Genomic DNA, 12,781 nt, shown 5'->3' on the forward strand with positions numbered 1-12,781 from the left:
CACAGTCTCAGAGTTTGGGAACAACATTCTGCTATTGGCTGTCCGGAGACTTCTACCTGTGGGTGGGAGTGCCTATTACCAAGATTAGACTTCTCCTTCCTCCGGGTTTCGGAAGGATCGGACGAAGTGTCCGACTCGGAAATAAAACAAATTGCCCATTCCCAGGACGCAGAATATGGAGCCTATCACGTCATGGAGTCCGGAGAGAGTAAGCGATTGGCTCAAAGGTAAAATCTTATTTCATTTTGTTGTAAACTGTTATGAGTTTGCAATAAACAGGTGGCTGTTGTCTCTTTCGAGAGAAAACAAAACTCGGCTTATACCTACAGCAACAGCAGCAATCCTTATGGACGGGAAGGTGTGTTTGGAATGAGGAAGTAGGTTGGGGGTGAAGCGTGTGACGGTCGCTATTTGTGAACATACACAAATAAAAGCAGGTCTGCCGAAGACGTGATAGGGAGATTGCAGGGTCGCACATACATGAGTGGCGTCTTTCGCGGCGCGCCCGAGAAAACAGGAAAATTCTGTGACATCGAAACAGAATTGTTCGCTAAGAAAGGCAACGAAGTGAAGTGGGCGACTACCGTCTCGAGCGTGACGATGTCGTTGCACGATCTGGCCGCTTGCGCCACCGGAGCACACGTAGTTATATTCACCGCTGATCAACAACTTGCTTTTTTTCTCCAACAATTTCTTTTGGCGCAATGACACCTGATCGCCATGACCATTTGTTTACATTTTTAAAAAATCGTTTAAAATCGTTCTGGAAGTGAACACTTCTGTATGAAACCTATATGTTGTTGTTATTTTCGTATAGCATTGCTTTGACCACATACACGTACAAGTACGTGACTTTGTCACGTGCAGTGATTTACGAAACTGCGATGCATGCATTAGAAAACGTGTTGCGTTTAATACAGTAGTCTACAGTGCACTTTAATCGGCTTAAGGGAAAGCGCAACTGGCCAATACCCCGCTTGCCTAGAAATGCACCGTGCCAGTCACTGACGAGATACGCACCTTTCCACGGATATAAACGAGAATTTCCCGTCCCTCTTACGTAATAATTGCGGTCTGAATTAATCATAAAACATTCAAAAGCAAGATGAAGTTAGGGCTGAGCCGGGTATATGATTTATGTGTTCGTTTTTGTTAGCGCTGCTTAAAAAAAAAACCTGAGCACCTGACACACATTTGGCTGTGAACGTCTGTAGGCCTAACCGTTTTCACGTCTCACGATGGCTCCACGCAGGAACTGCCCCGCCTGTCTGTTTTATTGTAGCGAACATATATATTTAAATCTATGAACCTCGACCTGACTAGCTGCAGACAGACAGCAATGATTTCTAGAGGGTTTTTTGTTTGTTTGTTTGTTTGTTTTTGTTTAGTTTCCTTATGATTCACGCCAATAACTCACCCAGGCCACTTTGCAACGGAAAACTCCCTGCACATGAATAGTGAATTATAAATAGCCTATATAAATTGAAGGTAGGCCGACTCATTTGGGCAGCATCTGGCAACCTAAAACCCCCATACAATTTGCTGTGTAGTTACACAACGTCTCTTTTAATGCTTTGAAACACAACCGGATAGCCAGCAGGTCAAATAAGTTCTGTCTTATGTCTAAAATAACCTTAATCGCAAACAAAATCTGTCTGGGAACCCATCTCAAAGCATGCAGCGAAACAAAAATAGAATGACAAAATCGCAGAAAGCGAACGATTCCTTCCTAATGGGCTTGTGACATATAGGGTTATATTGGGTTGCGTTGGGTTGTAAGGGCTCGTCCCGTTTGAGTCGTGTCGGGGGTTAAACGCGACGCACAGTGGAGTTTCACCTAAGCTTCGGTTGACTTGGCCGTTCTGTTAAATTCGCGGTGCAAATCTGGAATTGGTATTGTAGTTTTCTTGCGTTCCCCTGGATAGGCGCAGACTTGTTTGGGGCAGGAGGTTGTTTTCCCCACCGGGCGAAGTGGAGGAGAAGCGCATTCTAACCGGATACTGGCCATGGCGGGAAATGGTATACGTGGTGCAGCGTGGTCTGGCAGTTAGCTTCGGGCAGTGCCTCAGAATTCTGGAATATTGCAAAAAGACGAGTGTCCAGTGGTGTCTATTTGGGTTAATTAATGCTGTTATGACCAGAGGGGGGGGGGGGGGGGGGGGGGGGGGGGGGGGGTACCCAATAGGCACCATTGGAGACTCTCTCTCCCTCCCCAACATTGTTTTTGTCAGACAGCTTGTATGCTCCAAGCTGAAGATCAGGTCATGTTGCTCTCAGCAGTCCGTTATTTGTAATGTATTAAATGTATTTTTTGTGTGTGTGTGTTTACAAGCAATGCATTGTGGGTTTGTTTTAATGGTCAAGTGGCCCTTGCGTGATGAGAAGAGTGTGCTAGTCTTTTATCAGTCTGTCCTCTTTAGCGCATTGTGTGTGTGAGAGAGAGAGAGAGAGAGAGAGAGTGAGAGAGTGAGTGTTTTCTCGCTTTTTAAAACTCTTCATGAATTTTAATTATGGAGACACGGGCACTTTACCCTCGCGGGTGAAAGTTTCTGTTGTGATGCACGCGCTGTGACTCTCGAAACGCAGATGAGGTGTTCGTGAGACTCGCTGAATTTTGACACCGCGCCCTTTTGTACCAGAGAAGTCACGGCATTGTTGTAAAATCGTAAATGCTCGGCAGTCGCCTTCGATGAAGTCACCTGTTTGTACGGTTTGCTGTACAACTGCCACCTGTCAGTGAAGCACCTCCCCTTTCTTTCTTAAAGATGAGAAACTTACGTTTAAAGTGTTGAACCTCCCAGTGATTAAATCAGTCTTCTTTCTCTGTGAAAAGGCTGAAAGTACTGAGCAACTCAACAGATTCTAATGTGATCACTTAAATGTTAAGCCATAAGTTTCTCTTGTGTGTCAGCATCTCTCTCTCTCTCCCTCTCTCTCTGTCTCTCTCTCTCGCACACGCACACACACACACACACACACACACACACACACACACACACACACACTGTGTTTCTCCCTCTGCCCCGCTCTTCTCTCTCTCTTATTTGAGAAGATACATTTTAGAAAAAAAGCCCCAGTTGTCACCTCAGCTCATTGGCTCTTGACACAAATGCATTCTCACGAAGTCACACGCGTATCTCTTGCTGTGTTTTTGTTCTGCTTTCTTCCTCTCATTTGCTGTCTTGCTCTTTCATTCTCCCTCCATATCTTTCTCATACCCTGTCTTTTCTTCTTTCTCACCCGGTCCCTTTCTCCCTTCCCCTCCCTCTTTCCCTACCCTCACCCTTTTCCTCTGTGTCTACCCCCTCTCTCTCTCCCTCTATCGCTCATAATTCCTCTCTCTCACTCTCTCTCTCATTCTTTCTCCCTCTCTCTCTCCCCCCCTTCTCACTCTCTCCCTCTTTCTCTCATAATCCCTCTCTCTCCCTGCCCTCCCCCAGGATTGGGCCCCCCCCTCCACCAGTACCCGTTCTCGGAGTGGCAGCTCTCTGGACTGGACCTGGTGCAGTTGTGCTATCCGGAGCTGGAGCAGCTGGGCGTTCAGAAGATCGGCCACCAGGAGCTCATTCTGGAGGCCGTGGAGAAGCTCTGCTCCATGGTAGGCTGAACAGGAACCTTTAGGGTCCATATTCTCAGCATGGCCTGGTATCTGCTAAGGCACTGTTCCAGTGTGTGGATGGGCCCCATGGCCTGGTATCTGTTAAGGCTCTGTTCCAGTGTGTGGATGGGCCCCATGGCCTGGTACCTGTTAAGGCTCTGTTCCAGGGTGGTATCAAATCTTGACTGTGCCAGTGCCGTCTGTGGCTTGCGGCCCCGTAGGGTGACACAACTGCCACTTGCAAACTGCGTTCTGATTGGACGATCGGCATCAGGTGCTTTGGTGGAGAGAGGAGCATGCGTTTGTCAGCGCTCTCCCACACTGACAGTGACGGCTTGCGCAGGGCATTACATATTACATTACATTACATTGCGCAGAGCAGTGCTGTGTCAGCATGTTTGGGCATTCCAGTGAAACATCCAATTAGGTCATTTCGGGTTTGTCGTTGAAAACGAAAGCGAATTTCGGGAAACGGTGTTTGGGAAGTAAGTCAGTGATGCTTTGGAATGTTCACTGCTCACTCCCGGCAAATGCTGCCCCTGCGTGAGATGCTGGTGGGAGCCAGTAGGGGGCGCTCCTTCCTGTAGAATACATTTAAAATTGAAATCCCCCACCACAGGGATGAGGGCACTGCGCTGTAGAAGGTGTCATTTTTCTTTCTCTCTCTTTGTCTCTCTCCCCCTATATTTCCCTCCCTCTCTCTCCCTTTCTGTCTCTTTCTCCTTCCCTCTCTCTCTTCCTTTCTCACTCTCCCCTCTGTCTTTCCCTCTCTTTCTCTCTCCCCTCTCTTTTCTTCTTTCTCTCTCTCTCTCACCCTTTCCCCCATCTCTCTCTCACCCTTTCTCTCTCTCTCTCCCTTTCCCTCTCTCTCTCTCTCCCCCCTCTCCTTTGTCTCTTTATTCCCCACGAGCAAGGCACTTAACCTGTTCTGCTTCAGTATATATCCAGCTGTGTAAATGGCTGCAATGTATGTGCTATGTAAAAAGTTGTGTAATTCACTCTGGATAAGAGAGTCTGCTAAATGCATGTAATGTAATGTTCGTGCGTCTGTCCGTCTGCGCAGATGTACGGCATGGGCAACGAGAATCTGCGCAGCCACACGGTGGGGCTGCGCAACGTGGCACACTCCATGCAGATGGGCCTGCAGAGCCGCTGGCGGGTCAACACCTACGATGGCCAGAGCGCCACCAAGCTGCCCAGCGAGGTACTGCAGTCTGTCCTAGACCTCATCACTGCTGCAAAAGGACTCTTCTCTCTGCTCAACAGGTACGGCTCACGCCCTCCCGTACACCTCATACGCCCACCCCCCCCCGTACACCTCATACATGCCCCCCCCACCCCCCCGTACACCTCATTTCAGGAAACATGGCGTAAATGTACTTCACGGCCTAGAACCCCCCCTCCTCAAACCACCACCGCCCCCCTCGCCCCTTCGTACGCGGGGACGCCGGACTGCGGTGCACGCCACTCCGGATCTCTTGGCAGGGCACGCCGCTTGGCAGCTTCTAGAAAGTTCCCCTGCTTGCCTCTTTATAGGGTCGCCCTCCCGCGTCTTAACCGGCAGTTAGTCTCACGGGGACAAATGTTTTACCAGCGGAAGAAAATGCAGTGGCGCTGTGTTCACGTCCCACGGGCCGTCCCGCGCGTTTAAGCCCGAAAGTGTGATTTCACTGCTGTCCTTGTCACACAGCTATGGGAACTTCCTCCTTCTGAGATTTTTTCGGGTGGCTTTTTTGTTTTGGGGGGGGGGGGGTGAGTAGTGGAAAAACAACGGTCTCCTGGCAACAAGTGGCCACAAATAGACTGATCTCGGTCGAGTAAATAACTTGCGACCTTTCGGTTACAAGTCCAGTTCCTTACCCACTGTGCTACACTCCGTCCTGTTTATATGGTAACTTTATCCATTATACTCTAAAAGAGTAGACTGATCCTATGTCAGTATCTGTATTCATAAAGCATCTCACAGAGGCAGTATTGGCCCTGTTTGTATCCTAACCTTATCCATACCCTAACCTTAAGAGACTAGACTGATCTTAAATCAGTACCTGTATTCATAAATCATCTTGCAGTATTGACCTTGTTTATATCCTAACCTTATCCATACCCTAACCTTAAGAGACTAGACTGATCCTAAATCAGTACTTGTATTCATAAAGCGTCTCACAGACTCACTTTATCCATTATATTCTAAAAGAGTAAACTAATCCTATGTCAGATCTTGTATTCATAAAGCATCTTAAAGTGGCAGTATTGACCCTGTTTATATCCTAGCCTTATCCAGATTGACTGTAGATCAGCGTCTGTATTCGTAAAGCATCTGAGAATAGAAGTATTCACCCTCTTCATATCTTAACTTTATCCATCATACTCTAAAAGAGTAGACTGATCCTATGTCAGATCCTGTATTCATAAAGCATGTCACAGTGGCAGTACTGAACTTGTTTATATTTTAACTTTATCAATTATACTCTGAAAGTGTAGACTGATCCTATGTCAGATGAATGGGTACTAATTTTATTCATGCGGTGCATTTCTCGCTTTAGAACTTTTAAATAATAAAATGACATCAATGAGATCAGTGTTGAGCGAGTCTCGCGCAGTAGTGTAGCGTAGTCGGGTGTCCTGAGTGAGCTGCAGGTGAATTTAGTTTTTTGGGGGAGTGCATGAGCTGGCACACTGACAGGATGTCTAGCTCGGGGCAGAATCACGGGCTTCTGCTCTGTGTGAAGGTTTGTTTACAGGACTGTTTACACTTACAACAAGAGTGGGGGACAAAAACTGTCAGCTTGTTCTGGAGGGACTGGCTCCACACACAGCTCTACCTCTCTGTTTCTCCCTCTCTCCCTCTCTCCTTCCCTCTTTTCTCACTCCCTCTCACTTCCTCTTTTCTCACTCCCTCTATCCCTTCTTTCTTACATTCTTTCCCTCTCTCTGTCTCTTTTTTTCTTTCTCTCTCCCATTCGCTGTCTCTAAATCCGCGTTTCCACCGCAGGAACTTTACCCCGTAACTAGGAACCTTTTGAGGAACTCAGTGCGTTTCGACCGCAGGAACTAGGGTCTAAATTCCGGGGACTTTATTTTGCCCCCAAAAAAGTCCCTGCTCGGGGGGTAGTACTTTCCAAAAGTACCAGAACTTTTGGGGTGGGGCGCAAGCGCTGAAAATTTCTGATTGGTCGACTACTCGCAGTGTTATATTTCAAACGCCATTTAAAAAAATCTGCAGCCGCAAACCGATTTATTTTCATAATAACTTCAAATCAAACTTGTATGTTATGCAGCGCAGTAGCCTACTTTTGGTTACTGCCTGCCAACGTCTTGGAATTATGTGTGCTCTTCTGTTCTTTTCTTGCTTTAGTATTCATTTTATAAAATGTTAAGCATTCGTGCTGGGACAGCATATTACGTACCAAAACATTCTAACGGTTTAATTCGGTTGCTGAATATTTTCTTCCAAATTTTCTTTGTTAGCCCGTTGTAATTGACTCAAAACGTTTGATACAGTTATGTGAGGTATGCGGTAGTTCTGCATAATTTACATTGGTGATACAGTAAAAGCAAACTGGAAATCACCTTCCGCACTTTTTGTCAGGGTAAAATAACAGGTTAATTCTAGTAATCGTCCCTTTTGCTTTTTCAGACTGCCATAAATTTACTCTGCCATTCTTCAATTCCATAAAAAGACCAGGAAGACTATGGACTAATTTATGGTGCATGGTGCACATCTGGAGGGCACACTTCGCTGCTCGGCTAGCAGTAACTTCGAAGGAAAGCAAACGGTGGCTGTGCTGCTAATTTAAATTTTCACGGAAGTCCGAGTTTTCGTTCTATTCTTGTCATTTTGCGATTAGCCTATATGGAATTGACGATGAGAAAGTAATCAAATCAACAGCAAATTGTTTACGACATGTGCATGTTTTCTGCTGTTGTTGCCAGTTATTTGTGGAATGTGAATGCGTTCTGTCGTCTCTGATGTCAAGACATGAAAGTGAATGTTCGCATAAAAACATAATGAATGTGTTTGAGAGGATATGTAAAACAGTTACAATCTGGTTACTATTGGCCTGTTATATCCTATTTTTTGCATAACAACGGTCCAAGTTCAACTACCAACGACAGTTTTGCTTGACAACGGTAAAATATGCCCAAACGGCCGCAGAAGAATATTTCAATTTCAGGTGATTAGTAACCATATATAGTCATTGTTGGTAACCCGTTGTATATAAGTGGAATAAACCCGTTCGGGCTGTCCCGGTTATTAGAAAATAATGTAGGCTACTTCGGTGGTAGTATGGGGTTACAGAAGAAAATATAGGACAGATGGACCGACGACAACGACGCTTTTTCATATGTCAGTGGGCTAATTTGCCTAATCTTCGCGGGACTTTAGACCACGGTGGAAACGCAGACAACAGTGGGCTGAAGGAACCTTTTAGTTCCTTGAAAAGTAGTTCCTGGTACTTTTGGTGGAAACGTGGCTTAATGCTCAGTTCCTCGCCTCTTCTTGTATTGATGTGCTGTTTTTGCTGTGTTGCTGCGCAGGTACCTGTATGAATGTGCTGTTTTTGTTGTGTTGCTGTGCACAGGTACCTGTATGAATGTGCTGTTTTTGTATGCGCAGGTACCTGTTCTCTCAGCTCAGCGGCTACACAGCCAGCAAAGACATCATCACACACTGCAGGGAGCTGGGGACCACCGTGCAGAAGGTCAGTGTCCCGGTACTGCCTCACTACTGCCCCCAGTGGCCACCACACAGTACTGCCCCTAGTAAAGATGACTGATCCCAGTGGCCAACACATTGTACTGTTCCTAGTAAAGCTGACTTTATACTGCTCCCAGTGGCAACAACACAGTACTGCCCTTTGTAAAAGTGACTCTATACTGCTCCCAGTGGCCATAACGCAGTACTTACCCTTGTAAAAGTGACTCTATACTGCCCCCAGCGGCCTCAACACTGTACTGACTAGTAGAGACGACTCTATACTGCCCCCTGTGGCAACTACCCAATACTGCTCCCTGTGACAATTCAGTTCTGCCCTGTTGACTAGAACTCAATACTGCACCCAATGGCTTCCCCCCAGTATCATCTACTGATTACAGACAACTGTTGTGTATCGCCCTAGTATTTTCTGCCAAATTTCATTCAGAAAGAGAGCACAAGTCAGTATTTGCATATGATGGCGCAGGGTTAATTAATGCAAAACGTCTAAAATGCACCTTCACAGTGTATAGATTTAATAGCCATTTGCAGAGGTTTTGTAATTGGTAGGATACAATGTGCAGGATTTAAGTGATTTGTGGTGATTGTTTCTGGTACTGAAGTTGTGTGTGTCCTTCAGCAAAGGAACATCAGTGATGTTTGGAAATGCTTGTTGACTCTGCCAAAGAGGAACCAGAGGCCTTTATTGTGGTTGTTTTTTTTTGTTACTCACCTCTGAAAGCACACGCATACATGTGTACACACACAAGCACACAAACACACACGTACACACGCACACACACACACACACACATACACGTGTACACACACAAGCACACAAACACAAACACACACACACACACATACACGTGTACACACACAAGCACACAAACACAAACACACACACACACATACACGTGTACACACACAAGCACACAAACACACACGCATACACGTGTACACACACAAGCACACAAACACACACGTACGCACGCACGCACGTGCACACACTGGCACACGCACACAAACACACACACACACACATACACGTGTACACACACAAGCACACAAACACACACGTACACACGCACGCACGCACGCACGCACGTGCACACACTAGCACACGCACACAAACACACACACACACACACATATACACACAATGACACACACACACACACACATATACACACAATGACACACACGCATGCGCACACACATGCGCACACACACACAAGCACACATGCACAAGCACAAGCACACATGCACACAAGCACAAGCACACACACACACACACACACACACACACACACACACACATTCCTTGTGTGTGCCCCAAAGGCTGCGCATGCCTCTGTTTCGGCGTACCTGGAATGGTTTCTGTGGCGGTGGGGGGAGGGGGACGGGTGGAGGGGGGGCGGCGGGGGGGAACGTGCTCTGACAGAGCCCGAGGAGGAGACTTTATCTGCTCGCCTGTTTGCTGCCAAGCTCTCACCTCCTGATGCTGTCTGAAATCCGATGGGAGCCAGTGTTTTAGGTGGGGGGGATGTTGGGGGGGGGGAGGATAGGATAGGTTGGGAGTGGGTGTGAGGTGGGGGGGGTTGAGAGTAACATGGGTGGGGCTTAGGGGGTGGGGAGGGGCGGGGTGGAGGGGAGGCAGGTTAGACAGGTTGCTACCAGGGGGATGGAGGGCAGGTTTGGATATGTCATCGGCCCTGAGGGGGCGAGAAAGAGAGCGAGAGACAGAAAGCGAGACAGAGAGAGAGAGAGAGAGAGAGAGAGAGAGGGAGGGTGGGGGTGAGGAGAGAGAGGGCGATAGAGAGTGACAGAAAGAGAGAGAGGGAGGGTGGGAGGAAGAGAGCACCGAAACTTGACATTTCACCTGCTGCGAGCCCAGTTCGGCCCGTCAGAGTCGGGGGAGAGACGGGGGGGGGGTCAACCTGCTGCTTGCTTTGGGGAACCTGCCCTCATTTCTTACTGTCCGGTCTGCTCTCATCTGTTAGCTCCAGCTCTCTGGACCCCTGGGCTAGGTGAGTGAGTGAGTGAGTGAGTGAGTGCATGTGTGTGTGTCTGTGTGTGCGTGCATGTGTGGGTGTGTGCATGTGTGTATATGTGAGTGTGCATGTGTGTGCGCGTCTGTATGTGTGTGTGTGTGTGTGTGTGCGTGTGTGAGTGTGTGTGTGTGTGTGTGTGCATGTGTGTGCGTGTGTGAGTGTGTGCGTGTGTGTGTGCGTGTGAGTGAGTGTGTCTGTGTGAGTGTGAGTGTGTGTGAGTGTGAGTGTGTGAGTGTGAGTGTGAGTGTGAGTGTGAGTGTGAGTGTGAGTGTGAGTGTGAGTGTGTGTGTGTGTGTGTGTGTGTGTGTGTGTGTGTGTGTGAGTGTGTGTGTGAGTGTGAGTGTGTGTGTAAAAATCTCTCTCCTTGTCAGCTCAGGAATCCGTTCAAGGTTGCCGTGCGTCTGGCAGAAAGCTGGGAGCCTGTTATTGATATAACTTGTTTTTCCGCCTCGAATTGAGCCAGGAAGGTGTGGAAATGACTGTGTGCCGCACACTGTGGGGAAACAATGTCCCCTCCGAGGATGTGGGTGCATTTTTAAAGGGGGGGTGGGTGTCTGCCGACTGATTGCCAATGCATGACTGTTGTTCTTGCTCAGTGGGTAATTAGCGTGCTCGCAGAGTCTGGAGGTGGCCTCTGACGTTTAAGCATTCATTCATGAGGTGATTGTGCGTGCGTGTGGCATGTGGTGTGTGGCTCCACGCACGTTTTTGTTTTTTTGTTTTTTACTTACGAGCCATTGTTCGCTTGGTTCCTGTTTGCCGGGCCTTCATTGTAAACGCGTTTTTGACTCAATGCTTTGTAGGGGGGGGGGGGAGAAAAAAAGGAAAATAATTATCTGCCTCGGTTCTTCTGCGACGGTTTCCTTACAGTGGCTGCGCTGCGGTGGGTTTCTAAAGACGAGCGTTTGTTTCGTAGCGCGCGTAGGCCGGAGCTGACTCTTCCGTGGGTATTTCAGAGTCTTGCTGTGGTCTCGTTCTCTCTGGAGCTGAAGGTTCGATCGCCTTTGCTTTCTTTGCCTGGGAGCCGTGGTTCGTCTGAGTTTTTGACGCCTTTACGTCGGACGTTGTGGTAAGCCTCGCTGTGCTAAGGGGGAGTCCTGGATATACAAGTATTTATTATTACTTGTTTATTTTTTATGGGAAATGGCATGTTCTTAACGTATTTGAGTATGAGAAGGGTCCTGTGCACAGAGATTGTATTCACAGAATGTATTGTACTGTATGAATTGTGCTCTTTCATTCACTTGTTTGGCCTTGATGCTGATGGTTCCAAATTTAAATGTTGTTTGACTGTAACGAGTACAGATTAGCCTGGATGTTCAATCAAAAGCGGTTTGCAGCCCTCCCCCCCCCCCCCCCCCCCCTTTGCCAAAAATGAGGTTCTGTTGGGATACAAGCTATGATTTTGACTTGATGCGATGAGACCCTTGAACGGGACCCCTGATTGCGACCCCTGAATTGGACCCCTGAATGGGACCGCAGAACGGGACCCCTGAACGGGACCCCTGAATGGGACCCCTGAACAGGACCCCTGAACACGACTCCTGAACACGACCCCTGAATACGTCCCAGAAGGAAATCACCCTGCTGGGCCGTTTGTCCGGCACCAGAGCAAATCAGCGCTGTGGCGGTCCACCAGCGGCAAGACCCTTCGCCAGCTCTTTCACATCGGCGGCGTGCGAGCGGCCCGCCAGCTAGTCGTGCCGATTTTCACAACGCTAGACTGGAGCGCCAACCAGTGTGCCGATAGCGGGCCGCTGTACCTGGGTTACTCCCGTGTTGCTCAGAATCCGCCGGTGGAGAAGCTCGGAAGGGGTGTCAGTGGGAGGGGGGGACCCCCAATTTCCCATCGGCCGCCAAATTTAGAGCTACGACTTGAAAAAGTGTGAGGGAACTCGTGTGTTTTAAACATGTGGAAAATGACGTTTTTGTTCACGCTGACACATGGGCTCCTATGTTTGTTGGAATGGGGGTCGGGGGGTGGGGGGGGGAGGGGGTGGAATATCTGTGCCAGCATGATTTTTCGGGTGACTCTTTTTACGCCAGAGTGAGGAGTCGCTGCTCTTTCGTTCGCCTTCGTCGCGTTGTTTGTGTTTGTGGGAGGTTTCCATGTTGGAAGTTGCCAGCGAGCGATTTGAAATGCGGACCTGCTGCCTCAGGCTGCTGGTGCAGATCCTGTGGAGGCTTTAGGCTCCAGTAAAGGGTTTAGCTCATTGGATGTTTCCCTGCCTCTGTCTGGGGGGGGTGGGTGGGGGGGGGGGGCAGCTGGAGAACTCCTGCTGTCAGTCCGTAGTCCCGTCTCATCTCTCAACGCATCATCATCAAGCGCCGGGTTTAGAAGGTCAGAGAATACGCACGCGCACACTCCCACACGCACACGCACAGCAAAAAATGGGGAAGGTGCTGAATTAGAAGGGGGCTCTTGTTGAATTT

General features: G+C 48.4%; 1 protein-coding gene across 2 annotated transcripts in view; it reads left to right on the top strand.

The window, feature by feature from the left end:
* The first annotated feature begins 50 nt into the window (after nt 1–50).
* The window catches only part of cnksr1 (connector enhancer of kinase suppressor of Ras 1), a 47,789-nt gene continuing 35,058 nt past the window's right edge, over nt 51–12,781 (top strand). Inside the window, exons 1-4 of one of the 2 annotated variants that reach the window (XM_035383625.1) lie at nt 51–227; nt 3,441–3,598; nt 4,662–4,864; nt 8,217–8,301. In XM_035383625.1, coding sequence (XP_035239516.1) covers nt 176–227; nt 3,441–3,598; nt 4,662–4,864; nt 8,217–8,301 — 498 coding nt within the window. In that variant the 5' untranslated portion in view covers nt 51–175. Of the gene's footprint in view, nt 228–1,991; nt 2,020–3,440; nt 3,599–4,661; nt 4,865–8,216; nt 8,302–12,781 lie in introns of those variants that run through there. The other variant, XM_035383633.1, reaches the window with a different exon arrangement.

Source organism: Anguilla anguilla, chromosome 1, assembly GCF_013347855.1.
Source record: "Anguilla anguilla isolate fAngAng1 chromosome 1, fAngAng1.pri, whole genome shotgun sequence".
Classification (NCBI taxonomy): Eukaryota; Metazoa; Chordata; class Actinopteri; order Anguilliformes; family Anguillidae; genus Anguilla; species Anguilla anguilla.